General features: G+C 37.9%; 2 protein-coding genes across 4 annotated transcripts in view; one reads left to right on the plus strand and one right to left on the minus strand.

The window, feature by feature from the left end:
• Positions 1–20,292, minus strand: part of DUSP16 (dual specificity phosphatase 16) — an 87,545-nt gene extending 67,253 nt beyond the window's left edge. For 2 of the 3 annotated variants that reach the window (XM_079140037.1, XM_079140038.1), the window contains exon 1: positions 19,874–20,292. The gene's annotated coding sequence lies outside the window, so the exon portion shown is untranslated. Of the gene's footprint in view, positions 1–18,788; positions 19,604–19,873 lie in introns of those variants that run through there. The other variant, XM_079140039.1, reaches the window with a different exon arrangement.
• A 138-nt stretch (positions 20,293–20,430) lies between these two features.
• The window catches only part of CREBL2 (cAMP responsive element binding protein like 2), a gene marked incomplete at its 5' end in the record, with an annotated part of 62,291 nt that continues 58,370 nt past the window's right edge, over positions 20,431–24,351 (plus strand). Inside the window, one exon of the mRNA XM_079140083.1 lies at positions 20,431–20,780. Within this exon, the coding sequence (XP_078996209.1) occupies positions 20,431–20,780 (350 nt within the window). The remainder of the gene's footprint in view (positions 20,781–24,351) is intronic.

Genomic DNA, 24,351 nt, shown 5'->3' on the forward strand with positions numbered 1-24,351 from the left:
TTTATTTTGCCTGTGTTCTGTTTTTTCACAATTAAATGAAAAATCTATGATCAGAGGAATGGTTGGTGATAGAAAGCCCCAAAGAATCTAGAGATACTTTTACAATGAAACTCTCATAGTGCTACCAAACATATTTTCAATCCTTGGGTTCACTGTATGACCTAGGTTATGAATGATCTTGAGTCAGGCATGGTGGCACACACCTGTAATTCCATCAACTTGGGAAGATCACAAGTTCAAGGTCAGACTTGGCGATTTTGTGAAACCATGTCTCTAAATAAAAAAAATCAAAACAGAACTGGTTCTGTTTAGTTCAATCATAAAGCACACCTAGATTCAATCCCCAGTACCAAAAAAAAAAAAAAAAAAAAAAAAAAAAAAATGTAAGCATGATCTTGGCTGGCTCTGAACATTTTGCAACTTCTCACACTGTAGTTCTCTGAGGTGGTCTCAGTCCCTTGCTTTCTCTCTCCTATTTGCACACCCAGCTGAGAGAAGGGACTGATGGTATTTCATCAAGACCTGGCAACATGCCAGAAAGCAACATGGATGACCCAGATGTTCAAGTACAAAGGCGATGCTGGACTAGAAATCTTGGGTTATGTCACAATTGTTACCAAAAACCCAGTCATGCTGAGTAACCATACATATATCCCTCACCCATTTCTACTTGGTTTGCTGGATTTTGCAGTTTATTCTATTCCTCCTGTTAGCATAAGAACATTTAAAGTTACAGAACCGTATGGCAATAACATGTAACAATTAAAATGGCTCCCTAAAGACTGGTTATCTATTGGATGCAAAAAAAAAAAAAAAAAAAAAAAAAAATCAAGTGTTTAAAACCTAAAAACAATTATAAGCATACTATAGCAGGACCCATGGTATCCTTCAACTTCAACCACTACAATTACTACCATAATATCACTGTCTACGTGAGAATCCTGGACAAGCAATAAATATATCAGTTGAATAATTTCTTATGTAATCCTGGCATTTAGACCCAAAAAGATGCTTCTCGAAGGAAGAAGTATACTAAGGCATAGCAGCGCATGCCTATAATTCCAGCAATTCAGGAAGCTGAGGCAGGAGGATCCCAAGTTCAGATACAGCCTCAGCAATTTAGTGAGGCCCTGTCGCTAAAAAAATAAAAATAAAAAAGGGCAGGGGATATGGTTCAGTGGTTAAATGACCCTGGGTTCAATCCCTGGTACTAAAGGAAAAAAAAAAAAGTACAAAGATCAATAAATACATGAAAAAAATGCTCAACATCTTTACCATAAAGGAAATGTAAATCAAAACTACACTGAGACTCTCCATCTCACCCCAGCTAAAATGGCTATTCTCAAAAATAAATAAAAACGCTTGCTGGCAAGGATGTGGAGAAAAAAGAATCCTTATATACTATTGGTGGGAATGTAACTTAGTACAGCTACTATGGAAAACAGTATGGAGCTTCCACAAAAAAGCTAAATGCCACATGATCCAGTTATACCACTGTGGGTATATATGCAAAGGAAATGAAGCCAACATACCTGCACTGTAGCACTAATTCACAAATAGCCAAGATAAGGAATCAGATTAGGTATCATTTATCAGAAGAATGGACTTTTTAAGTGTGATATATACACACTATGGAATATTATTCAGCCACGAAGAAGAATGAAACAATATCGATTGCATTTAGAGGGAACTGGAGGACAACAAATTATTGAACAAAGTAAGTCAAACCAAAACAAGGTATTGCATGTTTTCTCTCAAATGCAGAAACTAAACACGCTGAAAGTCTCTGTTAGAGACTGGGAAGGGAGCCAGAGAGAAGGGAAGATGAAAGAGGGGAGACATGATCAATGTACTATATATACAATGCATGAAAACGTCATAGTATAAATTGATCCACTAATTTGCACAAAACATGTTAACAAAAAACTGGCATTTTACACTTGGAAATCTAGCTATTCTTACAGAAATTAAAATTCCCTGAATTTAGATTGTTATTCTATTTGCTCTATGCAGTTGAGACAGTAAATATACTTTCCAGGGAGCTTTTTAGCTTCTACTTCTTCATAACCATGAGTAGGTTTTAAACAAGTAAGCAATCAAGCACTGCTGTGTATCTGCAGGGTAAAGTACAAGCTCTACTATTCTATGATAGACCTACTATAGACTTGTGTACAGTAGCAGTTAAAGAACTAACCTTTAGGCCCAGGACTCTGAGGTGATGCCATATTGTAATAGGAAAATAAGATTAAAAGTAGAAAAACAAAGTTCCACAAGGCTTTGATAGAGGGCTACCTACTAGACACTGCATAGCAACAAAGATTTCTCAGACTACAAGTCAGATATTACTGAGGTCCCAAGGAAATTTTAGGTGCTACTGGCCAGATGGTAAAAAACAATACTTCCCTCCCTCCCCCTGCTGAAGAGAGACTGAATCAGGGGCACTCTGCCACTAAGCTAGATCCCCCACCCTTTTTATTTTTTTATTTTGAGACAGTCTCACTAAGTTGCCCAAGTTGGCCTTGAATTTGCGATTCTCCAGCCTCAACCACCAGAGTAGCTGTGATCACAGGTATGCACCACCATACCCAGCTAAAAGGCAATTACTTTCAAAACAGTTTTAGAGCTAGAAGAAAACCATCTGCCTGGTTTGAGATAATGAGGAGTGTGGGGAAAAGGGGACAGGAAAAGGGAGAAAGGAGAATGAATTTGAGTCCTCTAAGTCTGCATCAGAGTGCAAAACCCTGATCTAAGCAAGCTGTACTGCTCATAGGCAATGACAGAGGTTGCTCTGCAGTCTCTCCATCTTTATATCCCTGCAGTATATTACATATGACATGCAAATAGTTTTAAGTGGTATTTTTAAAAGAAAAACTTTTCCTATAGCTCAAGAGAAAGTAACACTATTTAAAAATGCAGACAGGACTTACAGATATTTCTCCAAAGACAGTATATAATGGCCAATTATATGAAAAGATGCTGAACATCACCAATCATAAGAGAAATATAAATCAAAGTCACAATAAATTATCCTCTCACACGTAAGAGGATGGCTACTTTAAAAAAATACAGAAAATAACAAATGTCTGCAAGGAAGCAGAAAAATTCGAACCATGTGCACTTTTGGTGGGATCATAAAACAGTATAACACCTATGGAAAACAGTATGGAGGTTCCTCAGAAAATTAAAAAGTCAAACTATCATATGATTCAACAGTTCCATTTCCGATACATATAAAAAAACTTTTTTTGAGAGTAGGGTCTCAAAGAGATATCTGTCCATCTGTGTTCATAGCGGCATTTTCGCAGTAACTAAGAGGGAAGAACAACTCAAATGTCCATCTATGGATGAATGGATAAATGTGGTACAAACACAAAAGATTATTATTCAGTCTTTAAAAAAATACTGTCACAAGCAACAACATGGATAAACTTTGACAACATGTGCTAAGTGAAATAAGCTAAACCACAAAAACAAAAAAATCCAAATACTGTATGACTCAATTTATGTGAAGAATCTAAATTCTAGCCAAATTCAGAGAAACAGGCACCCTGGAGATCTATTTCACAACAATGTGAACATAACACTACTGAACTGTATATTTAAAAATTATTTAAATTATGAATTCTATGTTTTAACTACAATAAAAAAACAAAAATAAAAAACAAAAATGACAATAGGTCTTACTTTTTCTTATGTTTCCCTCCCAAACTTTAAAAGAGCCCCAAACTGCAAAACTATCCTAAAGAAGCCGCCAGTTAATACACTGCTCTTAGAATAAGGGGAGGAGGAGTGTCTGCAATCGTGTGAGAGGAGAAGAAAATTTCAGGTGGACTGTCTCCTACATCTAATAATGACTTTATCACCACTGGTCTAAGAAAGTGGAGACTTGGGTAGTGGACCCAGTCCCTCAGCTAAAGTACCTCTAAGGCCAAAAAATGAGTTTTTTATGATGTTCTGTTTAAAAGATGAAGAGAAGATAATAGAGATGCTGGTGCCAAGTATAAACTCCTTGATGGCCAAGGCCATACATATCTCCTTTGCATTCCTTCTTGTACCTTACTCATAGAAATCACTAAGAAAATACTGGTTCATACTAACAACAAGGACTTCAATGGCAAAAGATGGACCTTTTGTCCAGAAAAATGCCTATGAGACTCGAAGCTAAAGTGCTTAATGAAGGAAGGTCATTTCTATAATGACAATCTCCACTGATTTCATAATCGCTTTTTATTAAAAACTTACTCTAAAAACTACTTTTTCCTGGCAAACAGATAGCACATTGCCCAGTATTTGCTATTTGGAAATTCCCCCCAAAATATATCACTTTAAACTAACATTAATTACATTCTATAACAAAACAACTGCTGGTAGCATCTAAAACCATGCAGGCCACTGATTTGCCACAAAAACAGCACAGGTCTGTCCTTCAGTTGGGACTGTTGGTAGACAAGAGAAAGGGTTTTCCACTGTACGTGATTTTTATTATTGGTTATACAACCAAGAAGCTATAAAATCAAGCTTCCTGAATATTTACATTAACAAGGTTCTTAGTCACTCACAGGATGAAAAATGAAAACAATTGCTTTAATTACATACTTAAAAGGATTTCAGTAGAAGGAAAAGGTTTGTAAACCATATAAGATATTCTGTGGTAATGAAATTAGACACTGCCCCTAAGCTATTTAAAGCAGCTATTAAGTACATGTGAACATATGCATTTTTATTCTTAAAAAAATACATCCCCCCAATTGCAAATGCTTTGTGACCCCTTAAATACCTCAACCATATACTTCCTAGATCTCCCAATATTGATAAACCACAAATAAAAGACAGTAGGATCTTTCTATAAAATTTTTCTTGGGTATAAAATTAATACTTTTCAGGCTAACTTATTTTAACAGACTCTTATAAGTAGTGTAATGTTTCATTTGTTGGCATTGGAATGTCATCTTCAACTTGCTGCATATCCAAATTCATGCAACCTTGATAGAATATTATATGAGGAACCAGATCATCACTTTGAAACAAAAACCCACTTTAAGGTACCTAAAACACCAAAGGTCCTGCCTCATTCAAGTAAATTTTATTTGCTTCAGAATCACATTTCTTTAGTTGTCTAATTTTATCTGAGGTAAATATGCAGCAAAGAGCACTATTATCACCTAACAAATGCCCAAGAAGCAAAAGGGGATGTCTAACCTGATTTCTCATAATAGTGCCTAAAATATATCCTATGCTAGAATAGGAAGGCATTTCCTCAAAATACTGTGTTGAGGGTATTTATAGACTATGCACACATATGTATATCTTTTTTTAAATTTTTATAGTTGTAGATGGACAGAATGTCTTTATTTTGTTTGTTTATGTGGTGCTGAGGATGGAACCCAGTGCCTCACACGTGCTAGGCAAGCACTGCACCACTGGCCTGAAGCCCTAGCCCCAATATATCTTTATTAAAATAAAAGTACAATTTTTTTTTCATTTTCAATGGAAAATTTGAAGGATATGAATAACTGTCAAAAAGCCAAAACAAAATTAGATTTTAGTCTTCTTTACCATGAAGAGTTTTATTAGAGATACTACCCAGCAATCAAGATGACCAAAAAATATCATGCATTTTCATATCCTCTTCCTAATCCTGCCCATGTTTTTTATAATAAAATGTGATATGGTAAGAAGACATGATAAAAAGAGACAAGATTTTAGAACTGAGAAGTATTTCAGAGATCATCAAATGCAATGTTTTTGTTTTACAGTTGAGAAAACTGAGATGCAACTGTCTCTAAGTTCTATAAGTGGGATAAAGATCTGAATGATCTTCCTCTAAAATAAAAAAGAAAATGAGTAAAGCCTTATTTTGGGAGCAACACTAAAAACAGTCTCCAGATTCAAGAAAGTTGTTAAAGCAAATTACTTAATACTCTTTGTGCTTTCCTTTCTGCATATCTAACAGAGCTACCCATCAAACATTTCTCGCCCTCTAACATGCTAACAGAATGCCAGTTTACCCTGGGATGCAGTGTGCCTCAGCCTAGGACACAGCATGATGCATGCTAAGCCAATCATGGTAATTCCATTTCCCTTAGCCATACATTCATCCCCCTGGTCCCCTATGAGTGGGGGTAGTCTTTTGGAAAAAAAAAAAAAAAAAAAAATTCAAACAAATGAAACTCAAAAAGAAAACTGATGGGAGGTTCAACTAGGCAGGTCCGAAAGGAAGTCTTGCTTACTCTGCACACCGTCTCCTTCCTGCCTTGAAAAAGCTGTGATTCCTAAAGCTGAGGCAGCCATTTTGTGAACTGGTGGCAAGAAGCATGTGAAGATAACAACAGATGAGAAGATGCAGTCAAGGACTGGAGAACCACAGCCTCAGAAGATGCTGCTGAGCACTGGAGCCAACCCAGACCACTTATCACTGAACTCTGAACTGCTTGACTGAATAATAAATAGCCTATGGTTTAAACTTCTCGTAGTGGCCTTCCGTTAAGTACAGCAGAAATCAGTCTTGTATTTTTAAAAAATTGTTTTTTTTGTTTTTCCATCCCATATATAGTATGATTACATGAATGGTGTGAATCTCCATTGTGTACAACCATAGAAATGAAAAGTGTACCCCATTTGTGTACAATGAATCAAAATGTTTCTGTAAAAATAAATAATTCAATTTAAAAAAATTGTTTTTCTGTGGCATGCTGTGACTTTTCCAGTCTCACACAGTTATACTACATGCAACTAAAAAGTGACAAGACTATATTATTCCTGTATGATTGAGACTAATTTAATTACAGTTAGAGTACCTTAGCTACATAGTTTTATTAAAATTAATGTCATCAGTAGAGAAAACATTAGGAAGAAAATGTGATGTAGAATCACGTTTGCCCCTGAATATAGACTTTGATCTTACCTTCTGCCATTCCAAATCCTTTTTGGAAACAAGTACCATATAACAAATTGATAAATGATAATTGTTTGAACTAAACTCTTTTGTCTCCTTTAATCACAACTTATTAGTAAAAAATAAAGTATTAAAATTTCATTTATGAATTTGCAGTCTCAAACCTAACCCAGGGCTGGGGATATAGCTCAGTTGGTAGAGTGCTTGCCTCCTAAGCACAAGGCTCTGAGTTCAATCCCCAGCACTACCAACAACAACAAAAAAAAAGTTATCAAACCTAACCCAGCTGATACTTCCATATATTGAGGCTTGTAACCAAAATTTAGAGATTTACCTAACTCTCCATCGAACTCATGGCACTGCTGTTTTCCCCTATTAAAACTGAATATATAATAGAATTTGAGTACTGGTAAGAAATTAAAAACCAGTACATCCACTTTAGTTATTTTAAAAAGTTACTTTAACCATATTTTGTTGTTATTATTATTGTTGATACTGGGGATTGAACCCAGGGCACTTAACCATTGAGCTACATCACCACAACTTTTTAATTTTTATTTTGAGGCAGTCTCACTAAGCTGCTTACGGCATCACTAAGTTGTTGAGGCTGGCCTCAAACTTGGGATTCTCTTTCCTCAGTCTCCCAAGTCACTGGGATTACAGGCAAATGCCAAGTTGCCTAGCTACTTTATTCATATTTTGATGGAAATCTTTCAAATATATGTTCACCTCCGTGACTCCTATTGCATCTAACTCTGTATTTTCACGGCCTTATTCTCCCACTGTCCAGCACATGGGTAACCCAGTTCATCCTGAAGTCTTCCTCGGCTTTCCAGCACTTATCTCCACTAACTGCCTACAACCTAGTTTGATGACAGTTGACTGCTAATGCCTACTCTCTTCAGCCTTTTCTTACCATTTCTTCTAATATCACTTGCTTTGTCATCCCTTGGCTTTCTCTGGGTGGTGGAGGGTCAACACCATCTTAGTTAGATGGAACCAACTGCCATGAGCGCTCCATTCTCCTCTCAGATATGTGACCATCTCTCTCCTCTTGTCATTCAAGGAAAAAACAAAACAAAATAATTTTGAAAATGGATTAAAAACGAATATGAACATTTTGTGTGTGCATTTATGGGCTCATTGCTTGTTAGTTTTAAAAAAGTAAGGAAAGTACTGATTTTCTTTTTTTATAAACCGTGAAGTACATTTACTGATTCCTCCCTCTGTCTACAGTTTTTCCATCAACTCTGATTTTATATGACCTTCTACCTGGAATAGACTCTGGGTTGCCTCGTTCATCCTATCGTACACATTAGCACATTCCCCTGTCCCTGATGAATTAATCAATTAAGATGAAAATATTACTTTACTGTATAAATGTTTTTCACACTGCTCTAAATAGCTAACCTAGTTTATACCAGCAATTTTCAAAATGTGATCCAGAGGCCAGGAATGGGAGGACCCCTTCAGGTAATCGCCATCACTAAAACTACTTTTGGTAATACAAAGATGTTATCTACTTTTTTCACCCTTACTCTCTCCTGAGTGTACAATAGTCACACCAGAGGATACACGATATGTGACAAAGATATATCATTGTGACGACTAATGAAAGATATTTACATATTCATTCCTATTAGTTTTTTTATTATTTGTTTTTATATATATATATATATATATATTTTTTTTTTTTTTTTTTTTTGAGTACCAGGGATTGAACTCAGGGGCACTCAACCATGAGTCATATCCCCCACTTATTTTGTATTTTATTTAGAGACAGGGTCTCACTGAGTTGTTTAGCACCTCACTTTTGCTAAGGTTGGCTTTGAACTCACAATCCTCTGGCGTCAGCCTCCCAAGCTGCTGGGATTACAGGCATATGCCACAGTGCCCAGCACTCCTGTCAGTCTTTAAAAAATTTATTTCACTTAAAAATGTTCTTGAAAGAAAAAGTAGGTCCAAATCTTCAACATGTCAGCTTAGGATCAGACTTCCTTAACAGGACTCCCATAGCACAAGAAATAAAAGCAAGAATCAATAACTGGGATAGATTCACACTAAAAAGCTTTTTCTCAGCAAAGGAAATTATCAGCAATGCGAAGAGAGAACCTACAGAGTGGAGAAAATCTTTGCCACTCATACTTCAGATAGAGCACTAATTTCCAGAATCTATAAAGAACTCAAAAAACTCTACACCAAGAATACAAATAACCCAATCAACAAATGGGCTAAGGAAATGAATAGACACTTCACAGAAGATCTACAAGCAATCAACGGATATATGAAAAAATATTCAACATCTCTAGTGATAAGAGAAATGCAAATCAAAACTACCCTAAGATTCCATCTCACCCCAGTTAGAATGGTGATTATCAAGAATACAAGCAACAATAGGTATTGGCAAGGATGTGGGGGGAAAGGTACACGCATACATTGTTGGTGGGGTTGCAGACACTCTGGAAAGCAGTGTGGAGATTCCTTAGAAAACTTGGAATGGACCCACCATTTGACCCAGCTATCCCACTCCTTGGCCTATACCCAAAGGACTTAAAATCAGCATACTACAGAGATACAGCCACATCAATGGTCATAGCTGCTCAATTCACAATAGCCAGATTGTGGAAATAGATGCCCCTCAATGGATGAATGGACAAAGAAACTGTGATATATATACACACACACACACACACACACACACACACACACACAATGGAATATTACTCAGCCATAAAAAATAATAAAATTATGGCATTTTCAGGCAAATGGACGAAATTGGAAAATATCATGCTAAGTGAGATAAGCCAATCTCAAAAAACCAAAAGACGAATGACCTCACTGATAAGTGGATGATGACACATAATGGGGGGTGGGAGGGGGGCAACAATGGAGGAAGGAGGGACTGTATAGAGGGAAAAGAGGGGTGGGAGGGGTGGGGGAAAGAAATAACAGAATGAATCAAAAACCATTACCCTAGGTAAATGTATGATTGCACAAATGGTATGCCTCTACTTCATGTACAGAGAAACAAGATGTATCCCATTTGTTTACAATAAAAATAAATTTTAAAAAAATGTTCTTGATAAAAGATTAATTTTATTAAACCTGGAGTCTTGAGAATTTAAATTCTTTATAATGAAATGGGAAACACACATAATGTACTTTTCAGTTGCACACCTGAGTACACTGTCTTAAAGTAAAGTACTTAAGCAACCCAGTTATGAGCTTTTTTCAGAGAATGCATGCCAGTATGGCTTAAAAGAATGACTAGCAGGGGCTGGGGTTGTGGCTCAGTGGGTCCGATCCTCAGTATCACATAAAAAAAAAATAAATAAAAGATATTTTATCTACAACTTAAAAAAAAAAAAGAATGACTAGCAGACAATAGCTACTCAGTCTTAAGTCTGTCAGACATTTTCTTTAAAGCAAGCCTGCCTCTTTAATAAAGACTATTTGGGGGCTGGGGCTGTAGCTCAGTGGTAGAGAGCTTGCCTAGCATGTATGAGGCACTGGGTCCAATCCTCAGCACCGCATAAAGTTATTGTGTCCAATCACAACTAAAAATAATTTTTAATGTATGTATTTTAGATGTTGATAGGCCTTTATTTTATTTATATTTTTAATATGTGGTGCTAAGACTCAAACCCAGTGCCTCACACATGCTAGGTAAGCGCTCTACCACTAAGCCCACTAAGCCACAACCCCAGTCCTCAAAAAAATTTTTAAAAAACTATTAGTTGCCAAAATGTTAAATTCTTAGGAAAAAAAAGAGAATTTTGGAAACACTTGAACTATCAAGATATAACAATTTTCCAGTTCTTAAAGACTCTTGGATGGTCATATTAATGAATGCGATTTAACTATTTATAATCAAATGAGTCAACACCCAAAAGATGTGCATAACTTAATAAACCATTATTTTTCAAATGGTCAAAGCATGACATTAAAAAGAAATTATACACAGGTCAAAGATCTATTCAAAATATAGGGTGGACCAAAAGATGTTAATGGTACCAAAAAAATTCATATGTAGGGTCTCAAATTCAACAAGCAATTAACCCTTAAGAATTCACTACTTCCTGGTTTTGGTATAACGAAACCCATAACTATATGAAAATATTATTAAAATGCTCCATTATTTTCAACTATGCATCTTTGTGTAGCCAAGTTTTCTTGATATACTTCAACCAGAACAGCATATGAAAACAGACAAAGTAATGTGGGATAAGGGAAGCAGAAACAATTACACAAGTGGGATGGGACTGGCAATGTGATCCTGGTTGTTGGGGCTCATGTTGGTTGGATCCATGGGAGCTGTTATACTACTCTGTCCCTCTCCCCAACCTGTTTTTTAACCCCCTGTGTATATTTGAAGATTTCCAACAAAAAGCTAAAACAAACAAACAAAAAAAAAAAAAAAACAGATTGACTATAGAAACAGTCATGCAAATAGTTACCTTCTATGAAGCAATAAATTTAAAAGTATAGCAAAATGTAAAACAATGCTTCCCACTATATTTGTTTGGGATTTTTTTTTTTTTTTGGTAAGACGGGGATTGAACCCAGGGGCACTCTACCACTGAACTACATCTCCACATCTCCAGTGGGTTTTTTTTTTTTTTTTTGTTTTGTTTTTTTTCCTTGAGACAGGGTCTCCCCAAGTTGCTGAGGCTGGTCTCAAACTTGCAATCCTTCTGCCTCAGTGCCTCTGAACAGCTGGGATTATAGACATGAGCCATCACACCCAGCTGGAATACTTTGTTCATAAATGTTATAATACTGATCATCTTCGATGTTGATCATTTTTAAATTAATAAATATTTTTTAAATTTCTGCTTTAATCTTAATATGTTAAATAATTATGGACATAGTCCACATAAAGATATTTGGGGTCATCAATAATTTTTTAATAAGAGTGTAAAGGTATCTTAATACCAAAATGTTTGAAAAACATGGTTTAAACCACCATTAAAAAGAGCACTTGGGCTGGGGAGATAGCTCAGTTGGTAGAGTGTTTGCCTTGCATGCACAAGGCCCTGGGTTCAATCCCCAGCACCAAGAAAACAACAAAGAAAGGGCACTTATGGGGCTGGGGTTGTAGCTGAGTGATAGAGAGCTTGCCTTGCAAGTATGAGGCACCGCGTTGGATCCTCAGCACCACATAAAAATAAATTAAAAAATAAAGGTATTGTGTCCATCTACAACTAAGAAAAAGTATTTTTTTTTTTAAAAAGGGCACTTAAGTGTGTGTATATAAGAGAATGGGCACCTGAATATAGATAATTTCAGACCGAGTGCCTTTTATTTTTTTTTTTTTTGGGGGGGGGTGCTAGGAATCGAAGGCAAGCACTCTACCAACTGAGCTATCTCCCCAGCCCCCCAAGTGCCCTTTTTAATGGTGATTTAAGCCATGTTTTTCAAACATTTTGGTATCAAGATATCTTTACACTCTTATTAAAAATTATTGATGACCCCAAATATCTTTATGTGGACTATGTCCATAATAGAAGATAATTTCAGTTCTCGTACCACTTTTACTTGCTTTGGGATTTAAATAAATTCATCTAAGGTCTTAGTTTCCTCATCTGTAAAGTGAATAACTCATGCCTTGTTCTGAAGATTAAAAAAAGAAAAAAGTACATCAAAGCACTGTAAAACTGCAAGTCATATTATTACAAAATCTCAAAGGTGAGTTTTAGGCATTTATGAAGTCTCCCTAGTCTTAAAATGTTGTTACTAAAAGAACTTGCAGAAAATGCAAGTGAAGATTTTTGATTCGCCAATTAGCTCGAATCTCCAATTACATTTTACTATATTAAATTTCTTCCCCTATAGTAATAATTGGTCATATACAATTCAACTCATTACTAAGTGTATTTTCAAACTTATGCAAATGTACAGAAAGCAATAACAAACTCCAATTGTACCCAGCTTCAACAAGTTTTGAAAATTTGCCAATACAGTTTTATCTCTCACTTGTATTGTGCCTATCATTAAGTTTTTCAAAAAATATCAGGCATTTCATTTTGCCTATAAATACTCCCATATGTATCTTTAACACATGAGAATTCAACATAACCACAATATATAATAGTTTAAAATGTTATGTTTAATTTCCTGATTGTCTTTTTTAAAAAGTTTATGCTAGTATTTAGTTGGTTTGCATTGATTCCTAACAGTTGTTTTTTCAAGCGAACCCAAGATTTTTAAGTAAAGCTAGGAAGGAAATAACACCATGCTTCATATACCATGCAGTTTACAAAACAGTCAAGAAACATCTTCCTGAGATGTGTGCTTCTCCACCAATCAAACAAAACATGCTACAAAATGGGTCAGCATGGTAACACAGATCCTTGAGTATTCTGAGAAGTGACCAGAAGAAGAGAAGCTCAGCTGCTTCAGTGAGGGAAAAAGCTATTAGACTGAGCAGAAAGAGGTGACAGGAAACCAACACCCCCCATTTTGGAAAAGATGAAATCAGGTCAGCCACAGGGTCAAAGTTAGAGGAGAGGTCATAGCCCCGGTCTAGTGGGAGCATCCTAATCAAACAAGAGTCAGGTGCCAAGACAATAATTTGACACTCCCTCCCCACAGGTTGCAACTCAAAGCTCAAAAACCAGGATTTCAACTGCAAATATAATGGAACTATAAAAAATAAGAGTTGTGAGAATTAATTCAATTTATTCAGCAAATACTTACCAAAATATGACTCTAGTAGGTCCTGCCCTAGGATACTACATGGGTATTTAAATTTGATATACAAATCAAACAATAAGTAGCGTGTACTTCTCTACACATCTTTCCCCATTCACTTTAAGGGGAAAACTAGATATATTTAAAATTAATTACTTGGCCATATAACTATGATTTATGGTTTTTCTTTCTTTTCATAAACTGCAGTTACACCACCACCACCCCGCCAAGAAAGACATTAAAACAAATCTAAATTCTACTGTCCTTCCCAAATATTTTTGAGAGGTACAGGTCAAATATAAACCCCCCTGTGGTTTGTTGTGGTTTTTTTTTTGTTTGTTTGTTTGTTTGTTTGTTTTTGTACTGGAGAGTTAACCCAGGGGTGCTTTACCACTGAGCTACATCCCCATCTCTTTTTATTTTTTCAGACAGTGCTTCGCTAAATTGCTGAGACCAGCATCTACCTCAACAATTCTCCTGTATCAGCCTCCCTAATCACTGGAATTACAGGCATGTATCACCATGCCCCGCTCTACAATTCTTTTCTTAATCATGTGATTTACAAGGAAATCAAGACACACTAAATAATTTCCTACCTCATCTTAAAATTGTTTTGTTTTCCACAGTTTATCAAAAGTATGTCAGAATATGTTATAGATTAAAACTGGTTAGATACATATATGAATAATTTGAGAGATTTGGTTCTATAGAGAAATATACACACACTTAATATTAGCCCTTTCTGGACTCCTTACGTCAAATTCATCTAATTTTTTTTTTTAGTTTAAAACTGCAAAAAAAGTAAAGAGAGGGAACATAAGTCTTAAGGAATGTTGAGAAGCATTCTGTAAATGTGCCCCAAAATATGAAATAGTCACTGATAAGTTTTTAGTTGACACTATAAAGTACATCTTCAAAACTAACAAATCTGGCAGTCAGAAACTACAGTAAGAACATTTTTTTTCAGGTTTCTACTATTTGAAGATAATAAGGAAAAAAATTAAGTTTAAGATAATATTCTCAGTGAAACCCTACATACTTTTAAGGAGACATGATTCAGTATACAGAGCACAACACAGTCCAAATTTCCAATTCCATTCCTGTACCTCATGGACAAGTCCTAAAAAGGAGTCCTCCCCTTATCCTATATACCTAACTGATCATTAAGCCAAATAGCTTTCTTACACTGTCTACACCTTGTTTTGTATGCTCTCATACAAGGTACCATCAAAACAAATTAGCCTTCAAATTTAGCTCCCCTTTATAGTGCTATTTCTAGAAGAGAATACAGACCAAAATATCAAAGCCCTAATTAAATGGTAAACAATGATATAAACCTTATTGTAAAAAAACATAAGCTTCAGTCAGGTAACCCCAGTGACTCAGTAAGGTGGGAGGATCACAAATTCAAGGCCAGCCTAAGCAATTTAGGGGGATGTAGTTTATTCAGTGTGAAAGAACCCCAGGGTTTATTCCCCAGTAACCACAACAAAAGACATGAGATTCTTAGCAAATGGCACCAAAAGAACTATGAATAAATGATTAATGAGGAGTTAAAAAGTCAAAGCTTGAAGGTACCATCTGAATAAAGTCACAAAAAAAAAGACTTAAAGTTAACATGAATTCTATTCAAATTGGTTTACACAACACAGGAATAGTTAAAAGTTAAAACATTAACATTATTCATCAGAATATCATAGGCAAGATAGGTTATTCATAGAGTAAGTGGGACTGTAACTAGCCCTCTATAATTTCCTCCATCATTATTACCTTCACTACTTAGCACCACTGGACATCAGATTTTTCATGTATTGTTTACTTGTTTATGGTCCTTCCCATTTTGTTTTGTTTTGTTTTAGACAAGTTCTCACCAAGTTGCTCAGGGTCTTGCTAAATTGCTGAGGCTGGCCTTGAACTTTTGATCTTCCCACCTGGATCTCCTGTGTCCCTAGGATCACAGGTATGAGCCACCATGCCTGACTTATTATTTTTTGTCCTCCTGTCTTCTCCCCACTAGACTCTAAGTTCCGTAGGAAAAAAACTTTTCTATCTTATATTGCACTGTTGGTCAGTGTCTAGCACTCACAGTAGAGGGTCAACATAAATTTGCAGAATAATTAGGTGGATGAATAACTTCCCCCTTCAACTTGCCCCACTTCCCTTCCTTCATACACATGATAACCCTTCTTTAAAGCAAGGGTCAAATTCTATCATCTCTGAGGATTACTTTCTTCAACCCTCCAATCTCTCTCTTCTTTTGGTACAGTAAATTTGACACTTATCAACAGGCTGATAGGGCTGGGAATACAGCTCAGTTGGTACAATAATTGTTTACCTTTGCATATATACATCTAACTTAAACTTCTTATAATCCTGCTCCAAAGGTAGAACTGTTTATCTCCAACTTTTATGTACCTTTAATAAATACTTTGCTTAATTTATGTAATTAATCCAGAAATCTGAGTTAATATCAAGTTTTTATAATTTATCCTTCCCTTCTAAATAACTCAAAATAGGACATGAAAATGAAGGGGTCCTTTTCTATTTTGAATTTATCTCTGAAAATTTCAAGTATTATATTCTCATATAATTATATTTCATGATCAAAATTTACTTTATCCACCCCCCTCCACCAATGAGAGATTTTTTAAAATCTTTGTGAATTCTGGGTGATATCTGTAATGGATTTTCTATTTCAAATCTAAAAGAGTGTGAAGTTTCATTACTCCCTTCTTGTTGCTGAGGTATCAGAGGGTGTTTTTCCATTTATGCTTACTTCCTTTCATGCCAAGATGTATTCAGTTTCCTTCTTTCCTGATCATACTCCTGGCAAGTCTTTATTATTTCTTTGTACCTATCCTCAATAATCTGCCTTAGATCCTCCTTTTGAGCCACTCTTGTTTTCTCCATTTATTTGATTAAATTTCTAACTGAGCTTGCTTCTTTAAGTCCACCAATATTTATGAAACTCCCTTCACACAGTTAACACTTGATCATCTGGTCTCAGGTAATGTATAAAAATAACATTATCCACAACACAAGAAAATCAGGGGAAAATGCCATCTGGCTTTGGAATACATCATATATAGCTTTGGGCAAGATTTACTTCCTTAATTAAGTTTTGGTTAAGCCAACATTAGTAAGATTTTCTTTTATGATGGTGAATATTTGTCTCAGTTTCAAAATTTGATGCAGTTATTTTTTTAAAGGCCATTCAAGCATCAACCATGATTTTTAACTTGGCCCTTCAATCTGTTGAAATCTGTCATAAAATCTGTTTTCTTTTTCCCCCATCTCCTCCTTTTCTTGATATCCTGATCCAAATGGGTGTATACTACATTAATTTACAAGTACCCTTTGCTTGAGAACTCAAAGCATTTTAAAAACATTGAATTCAGTGAAAATTTTAGTGCAGGTAATGTATGACAGAAAACTTTCTGCCAAATACTACAGGAAAACTTGGATTTCTAGAGTAAGTTCCACTGGTAATTCTAGCAAAAATATTTAGTATGATTTTATGATTAGTTGAAAAGAGAAAAACTTTTAATACTGAACAGCTATACAAATCTACATATATCATCAATATATTAATCCCATATGCTAAAAACTCTTTAAAAATTAAATTGCCTAGCTGGGCATGGTGGTGCACTCGGATAACAACATCAACTCAAGAAGCTGAGGATTCCAAGTTCAAAGTCAGCCTCAGCAACTTAGGGAGACCCTATCTTTAATTAAAATATTGAAAAGTGCTTGGGATGTGGCTCAGTGGTTAAATGTTCCTGGGTTCAATCCCTAGTAACAAAAGAAAAAGAAAAAAAGAAATTAAATCCCCCAATACACATACCTATAGAAAATAGCTTCAAAACAAACATTAATCCTGCCCCTTTGCTGGGGATGTCATTCAGCATGCTTGCCTGGCATGTGTGAGGCCCTGGGTTTGATCCCTAGCACTACAAGAACAACAACAAAAAAGAATCCTGTCCCTTCTAACCTTAGACTAAACTCTGCAAGCTTCTCAGCCCTACTCAATTTTTTGAGGGAGGTTGAGGAGGCAGAGAATTGAACCTAGGGTGTCACTATACCCCCAGTCCATCCACTACTCTTAAACCCTGATCTTGGCTTCACTTCTACTCCCAATCATGCCATAAATAAATTTTTGAATGGATAAGCAAAAGGAAAAGAATGGAATTAACAGAATCTTCTTTTACCCACTTCTGTTTCTGCCATTAAGCTTTTGGCCAAAGAGACCTAGAACCCCCAACTTCACATTCACTAATGTTTTTTAAATAGGGACTCAGTTACACATTCACCAAGCTGAACCAAAGGACAAGGACTTCCCAAATTCAAGAGGTAGCAAAAGTGGATGATTCTGCAGTTCTGTTCCTTGCCCCTTCCATAATTATGCACTATCTGAAACACTTGAGTAAAGTAAGTACAATTTTAAGCCAAATCAGATACTTGAGTTGCTGACATACCAGAAGTTAAAACTAAAAAAAATAAAAATAAAAAAATTTAAATATCATTACCACAGTTTACACTATTTTCATATATCTGAATATAGGTTTGCAGTGTTTGAACCAACTCATTCACCATTAGTACAATTCAAAATAACCTCACTTCTATTCTTCCTACCTAAAAACCAACTCAGCTGGTGGTATTTAGCCCAAATTTTTACATAAGTTGCTAAATGTTAACAAAAAAATTAAATAGCAACTTTCCACAATGTCTTCAAAGTCAGTAAATTCCACAACTTATTTTTAAACAAAGACACAAAACTTGCTCAGTGTCTAGTCCCATTTTGAATAAAATAGTCATAAATTCTTAATTTTTAAATTTACTTCTCTAGTCTGCTGCCTTTACCAAACACAGAACTCCACAAGCCTTAATTAATTACAGCCTCCCAGTGTCCATCAATATATGATTCCCAAGGAAAAGTAAATTAAACAATTAACTGACAAATTTTTTCTTTTCAATTTTTACCTTAATTTTTAATATTCCTTTTCTTGATGGAGATCAAACAGTATAACTTCTTTGAGGAAAAAGTTGTCACCTACAGGTATTGTATCACAGAGTGGCATAAAAAGACATTTTTCTGACAATCTCAGATCCCCAAATGGTAGTCACAAGGTCTTTCGTGGATGGTAAATTCTCTCTCACTCACTCACATACACACACCCGGAAAGACAAGAAAGAAACATACCTGGTCATTTTCTAAACAGGTTTGATAGGTTTGGTTCCCTTTTAATAGAAGAGTATTTACTTATAATCTTTTAAAGCATAGTGGCAGCCAGTGCACTGGGTAAATAAAAACTTCAGAGAGTTTTAAAACCCTGCATCTTAACTCACTTCCCCTTGGTTCAAGGGAACGGAACAGCAAACCCCACAGCAAATGAGATTATGCAACAGGTTTTTCCTCTCCACCTTATTCATCATAGGCTGATTAGAGGTGTGCTTTCTCCAAACAATCCGAGATACCCAGGACTTCAAAAAGCCAAGGATCTGTGCAGTCGACATTTAATAAGCTTCCTTCGGATTTTGCAGTATCCATTCAATTTTAGATCTACCTCTATTTTCTCAGGTTCATAACCGGCTTCTTTTAGGGAATAAATGTAGCATCGGAAAACTGAGGTTTTGCATATATTTTTTTCTTCTGTGGAATTTTATTCCCTGAAACACATGATACGCAGACCCTCGGCCATCTCCCTGGGCTTTTTATTCCTCACGTTTTATGGCTGGTATAAATTAGGAAGACTCTGGAGCACCGGAGTCCCCAACACCATGACCGAGCCCCAGCAGCAAAGTTGAGGGGTTCTTGTTTTTGTTGTTGGTTGGCTGAGTTTAAGGGAGCGGCACATTACCACCCAGGTGGCCTCCTACACTGAAGGCGAATTTGGGATAATGGGAACAGGCAGGCCGGGGCCCCACTTGGCAGGCGTGTTGTGTAACAGTCGCGCCTGGAAGTGAGCAGCTTCGCCCGCGAAGGTGCCGCGTCCCCGGCGGCTGCTGCTCTCCGCGCGGCCGGCCCGAGCCCGCACGCCCCTCCCGCCCGGTGCCCCGCGAGGCCTGCACCCCTGCCTCGAGCGCCCCGCGGCCGCCTTCGCCCCCACCCCGCCCTCCGAGAGCGCGGCTCGGACGCCCGGGACCGCAGAGCCGCGAAGGCAGGGCCGGCGGGGCGCGAGCGCGGCGCCCGGCACACGGGCTCGGGGCGCGCCGCGGAGCGTCCATGCTGCCCCGCACCCTCCCGCCCCGCGCGCGCTCCCCGCGCCGCCCTCCGAAGCCACTTACTTCTGGGGCCACCGACCCCCCGACTCCCTCTGAGGGAATCGAAAGTTGTCACGGCGTCTCCTCTCCAGGCCCTCGGCTCCCGGGCTAGCGAGGGGCCGCCGCGGAGCCGGGAGGGCGGCTGCGCTCGCGTCCCGTCCGGTCGCTCTCGCCTCCTCCTCTTCTTTTCACTATATTATCTTCTCCTTCTCAAGGGGTAGGCGGGGGCGGGAGGCTTAGGAAGAGGAGACGTTTGCAACTTTTCTTCACTCTTTCTCTTCCACCCACCCCCCAAATCAAGACTTCCAAAAACAAATGTCTCGAAAAGGGTGAAGAACTTGGGGAGGTAAAGGTAGGGGCCGCGTGGGGAAAGCGGAGGGGGGAGGGAAAGGTGAGAATAATCGTTAAAATTTGATTAAAGCCCCCCAAACAGTGATACACAGAAAGAGGGGGAAAGGCGGGGGGGTGGGGTGGGGGGTGGGGGAAAAGAGAAAGAGTCGCTGGTCAGGAAACTTCAAGCGCGGATGAGGTCATTGGTTTAAAAATAAAGAGATGGCGTCACTTGAAACCAATCCCAGTGAATGAACTCAGCGGAGCCCCGGGGAAAGGAGGAGACAGGCGAGGGCAGGGCGGTGGGCGCCGGGCGGGGCTGCGCGCCCGTCCGCCCGCCCATCCCGCGGCCGCCCGAGCCCGCAGCGCGGCTGGGCGCCGCGTTTCGGCAGCTCCGGGAGGGGTTGGGTCACGTTCCCTTCCAGAGTTCGGGGACTCGGAGGCAGGTTCCGCAGGCGCTGCTGGGAGGAGCCCGGCTGCCCGCGGAAGCGGCCCCGCGGCCTCCTCCTCCTTCCGCGCCCGCGCGCCGGTCGCCCGGGCTCGCGTCCCGGGACCCCAAGCTAGGTCCCTACCCGCCCCCTCCAGCGCGGCACCCTAACAGGTACTGGAGGCTTCCCCCACCCGAACGCAGAAACTTTTTCCTCTTCCTTCGGCTGTTTTCAGCTGCCTTGCTCAGTAAAGAAACGCAAACGATGGTTTGAGAAAATTACAATCGCTCTTTTAAAAGTATTTCGAATCCAAAATGCAGTGCCCTGCACTGAACAGTTACAGGTAGGTACACCAGTGTTGTCAGGCATTCAGCTACCTGTATGCTGTCGTTAAAAGTCTCCGCATGAATGTTCCTAAGTTATTTTACTTTGCTTATACTTGTATTTGCAAATACAATGAGTAAAAGCAACCTAAACTTCTCCTTAAATTATTTTCTATATCGGGCAGCACAGAATCGTCTTTAAATCACATCAGGGATTCTCTGCTTTCTTGAGTGGTCCAAGACCTCTGTTGATTTAACTCCAGGTACCTCTTTTTTTTTTTTTTTTTTTTTTTTTTTGTACTCATTAAAATAGCTTTGTTTTGAGACATTACATAGACTTTGGAAAACTAGAGACCTGAGGTGGTGACAAATCAGGACTTGGAATCACTGAATAGGACAATCGAAGCTTTATTCCAGTGTGCTTTGAGCATTTGAGCATGAAGCTGCTTCTACTGAGAAGGACTCACGTGGATATCACATAACAGAGATGTGATTAATGACGGAAAAGCACACTGAGTGGACTGCCCCATGAGCCAGAATTTATGTGTAGGAATAATCTAGCTCTTAAAACCTTCCTTTGGCAATGTCCCACAGTAGGGACACTGGCCCCTCAAGGCACTATTTGTTGCGGGATATGTATGTGGACATTGCCTAAGGGACTTTTTTAATTGGCCAAAGAACTAAAAAGCAGGTTTGGGTTGGAAAGATAATACATCTCTGTTACTACTTTTCTTCAAAATCCTGCAACAAAAGTGCATTCACTATGACTGGTAATCATTTATTTAAGGTTAGCATTATGGTGTAAGTTCCTGGGTACTTCTGGCTCATCTTTTAGAGGAAGAGGAGACTACTGGAGACGGGAGAGAGCTGGACACTTTCAGGTCAGTCTGTAGGTGAAGCTTCTGAGGATCACAGTTGCAGACCCAACTTTAAGCCGGTTCCTTTGACCTGCGACTCCTGCGGAGGGGAAGCTCTCTCTGGCTTCTTGCTCCATGTCCTCTGGTGGCTAAGAGATGTTACTGCAATTTCACGAGAATTTGCTCTACAAGTAAAGCCTAAAAATCGCTAACCATAAAGCTGCTGCTTTTAGAACAGTTTAAAGTGGGTAGTTGGAAAGGATCTGTGTCTCAAATCGACTTGATTTGGTGGTGTTTGGATTTTTAGGAAGAAAAGAAAAGATAGTCCTCATACTAGAGATGGAGAGCATGGGTCTTGCGTGGATGAAAGGAAATTTTATGGTATGGTACGCCTTATATGCCAAATCACCAATAGCCTTGCTCTAAGTGACACATCTTGAAACTCCCCCCACATCTTAATTTGTACAGTTAAATTGGAGTGTCTTCCATGTATGTTTTGCTATGATAGCAATTCTGGAAGCCTCCTCAGTACTGTAGGGAAAAAAGACATAGATTAAAGCTAATTAAAAACTAAATAAATGATTAAGTGGCATACAATAATATTTAAAAGAGCCCAGAGGAAAAAGGGAGCCATGAAAGGCTTTTAAGAGAAGGTATCTTATAAAGAGCTTTGACCCATTCCTTAATTATCCTTAAAGGATAATTAAGACTTAGGTTGTGGTGAAGGGGGGAAGTGAAAGGACTGTTCTACCAAGGAAATGGCATGAGCAAAGTCATGGATGTGGAATGAATAAGGTATGTTCACACGTGAGAGGAATAGTCCCCTCCAGTAGTATAAGAGCCTGGTATTTTGCAATTAGATATGAAGTCAAAGACATTCAGAGGCACATTATAGAGGTACTTGAATGTTAGGGAAAATATTAGTCCAGCAAATTAAAGGGAAAACATTGAGCAAGTTTACTTTTATATGTTTTTATATGTTTTTCTAGTTGTAGATGGACACAATACCTTTATTTTATTTATTTTTATGTGGTGCTAAGGATCAAACCCAGTGTTTCACACGTGCTAGGCAAGCGGTCTATCACTGAGCTATAACTCCAGCCCCTCTTTTTGTTCTTCTAAAAAAGATTCTAAGCATTCTGATAGTCAATTGTGGAAATAGAAATTAAAATATGCCATTTCCAATTGCCCCATGGAACATGAAATATTCAAATATAAGTTAACAAACAGGATCTGTGTGCTCAAAATTATTATAAAATGCTGGTGGAAGAATTTAATAAAGACATATATAAATTGGAGTGACTAAATTCATGGATCAGAAGAACCACTATAGCAAAGATGTCAATTCTTCCAAAAATGACCTTCAGAATTAACACTATTCCTAACAAAATCCCAAAGAGGTTTTTGTATACATAGACAGGCTTAAGCTAAAACCAAAAATGTCCAGCACATTCAGAGGGATGGATGAGTGCTAGATTCCCCAAAGGCAAATGTAGAGTTCCTGTATTTAGGGTACCAACAAAATAGAGTTTACAATTAGATAGCATAGAAGGAATCTATTTTCACTTTAGTACGCACAAGTATAGCGTTTAATATTGTTTTTAATTACAGTTAAATATGGGGAAAATACCAAAATTTTTAAGTATAATGACCTAATATTTAGTACTTAGACCTTCTTAAATTCTTAATCCTCCCATGGCTGAAATTTACTTATTTGTTTAACCCAAAGGGTGACTGAGTGGCTACCACCAGCGTATGCCACTCAGAGTATGTATACAGCTAGCTTTGGGAATGTGGTTATAAATAAAACAAGTGAGGCCCCTTCCTTCACGGAATTTACATTCTAGTGAGTAGACAAGACAATAAGCAAATACACAAAAACAATGACCAGAACTGTGACAACATCAACTATATAAGGAAAAAACCGGGTGAGGTGATAGCAAATGACAGTAGAGTGAAGGTGGTTGAGTAAGTTCACATGAGGGGCAGCCAGGGAAGTGATCTGGGTAAGGAAACATCACCCAAACACCCTTCAAGAGAGACAGAGTGACCTGCAGAGTTGGTGTGTTCTTGAAGCCAAAGGCAGGCCAGTGGGGCTTAAAGGTATAAAATGAAAGTGGGCAGGAGTCAGATTCCATAGAACCTGATAGAGCATGGAAAGAAATTTGAATTCAGTTCTAAAAGACGTAAGCAAGTTAGTACGTGATGTGATTTATAAAGACGATATTGGCAAGAAAGTGTAATAGTTTTTGAAGAATTTTGATAATATAAAATATTACCCTTTTAATTTAGCAGTTTTCTTTTCCAATAGGAAGGGAGCTTTTTTTTTTTTAATAATTAATCTCCACGGATCCCTTTTAATGTCCCCAATGAAGGGCTGTTAGCTGAAGATTTGTGGGTTCTTAGTACATGGATGGATTTCCAAGGGTCCAGGAGCTCCTTGAAGTTTTATGTATATATGGTTATGTGTGTTTCTCTATGAGTTTGTCCCTAGCTTAAAAGATTTTTCAAAGGATTTTGTCATACAAAAAAGTAAAGACCTACTTCGCATTTATGTCCTAGCT

This window comes from Sciurus vulgaris (assembly GCF_902686455.1).
Source record: "Sciurus vulgaris genome assembly, chromosome: 5".
In the NCBI taxonomy this organism is placed as follows: Eukaryota; Metazoa; Chordata; class Mammalia; order Rodentia; family Sciuridae; genus Sciurus; species Sciurus vulgaris.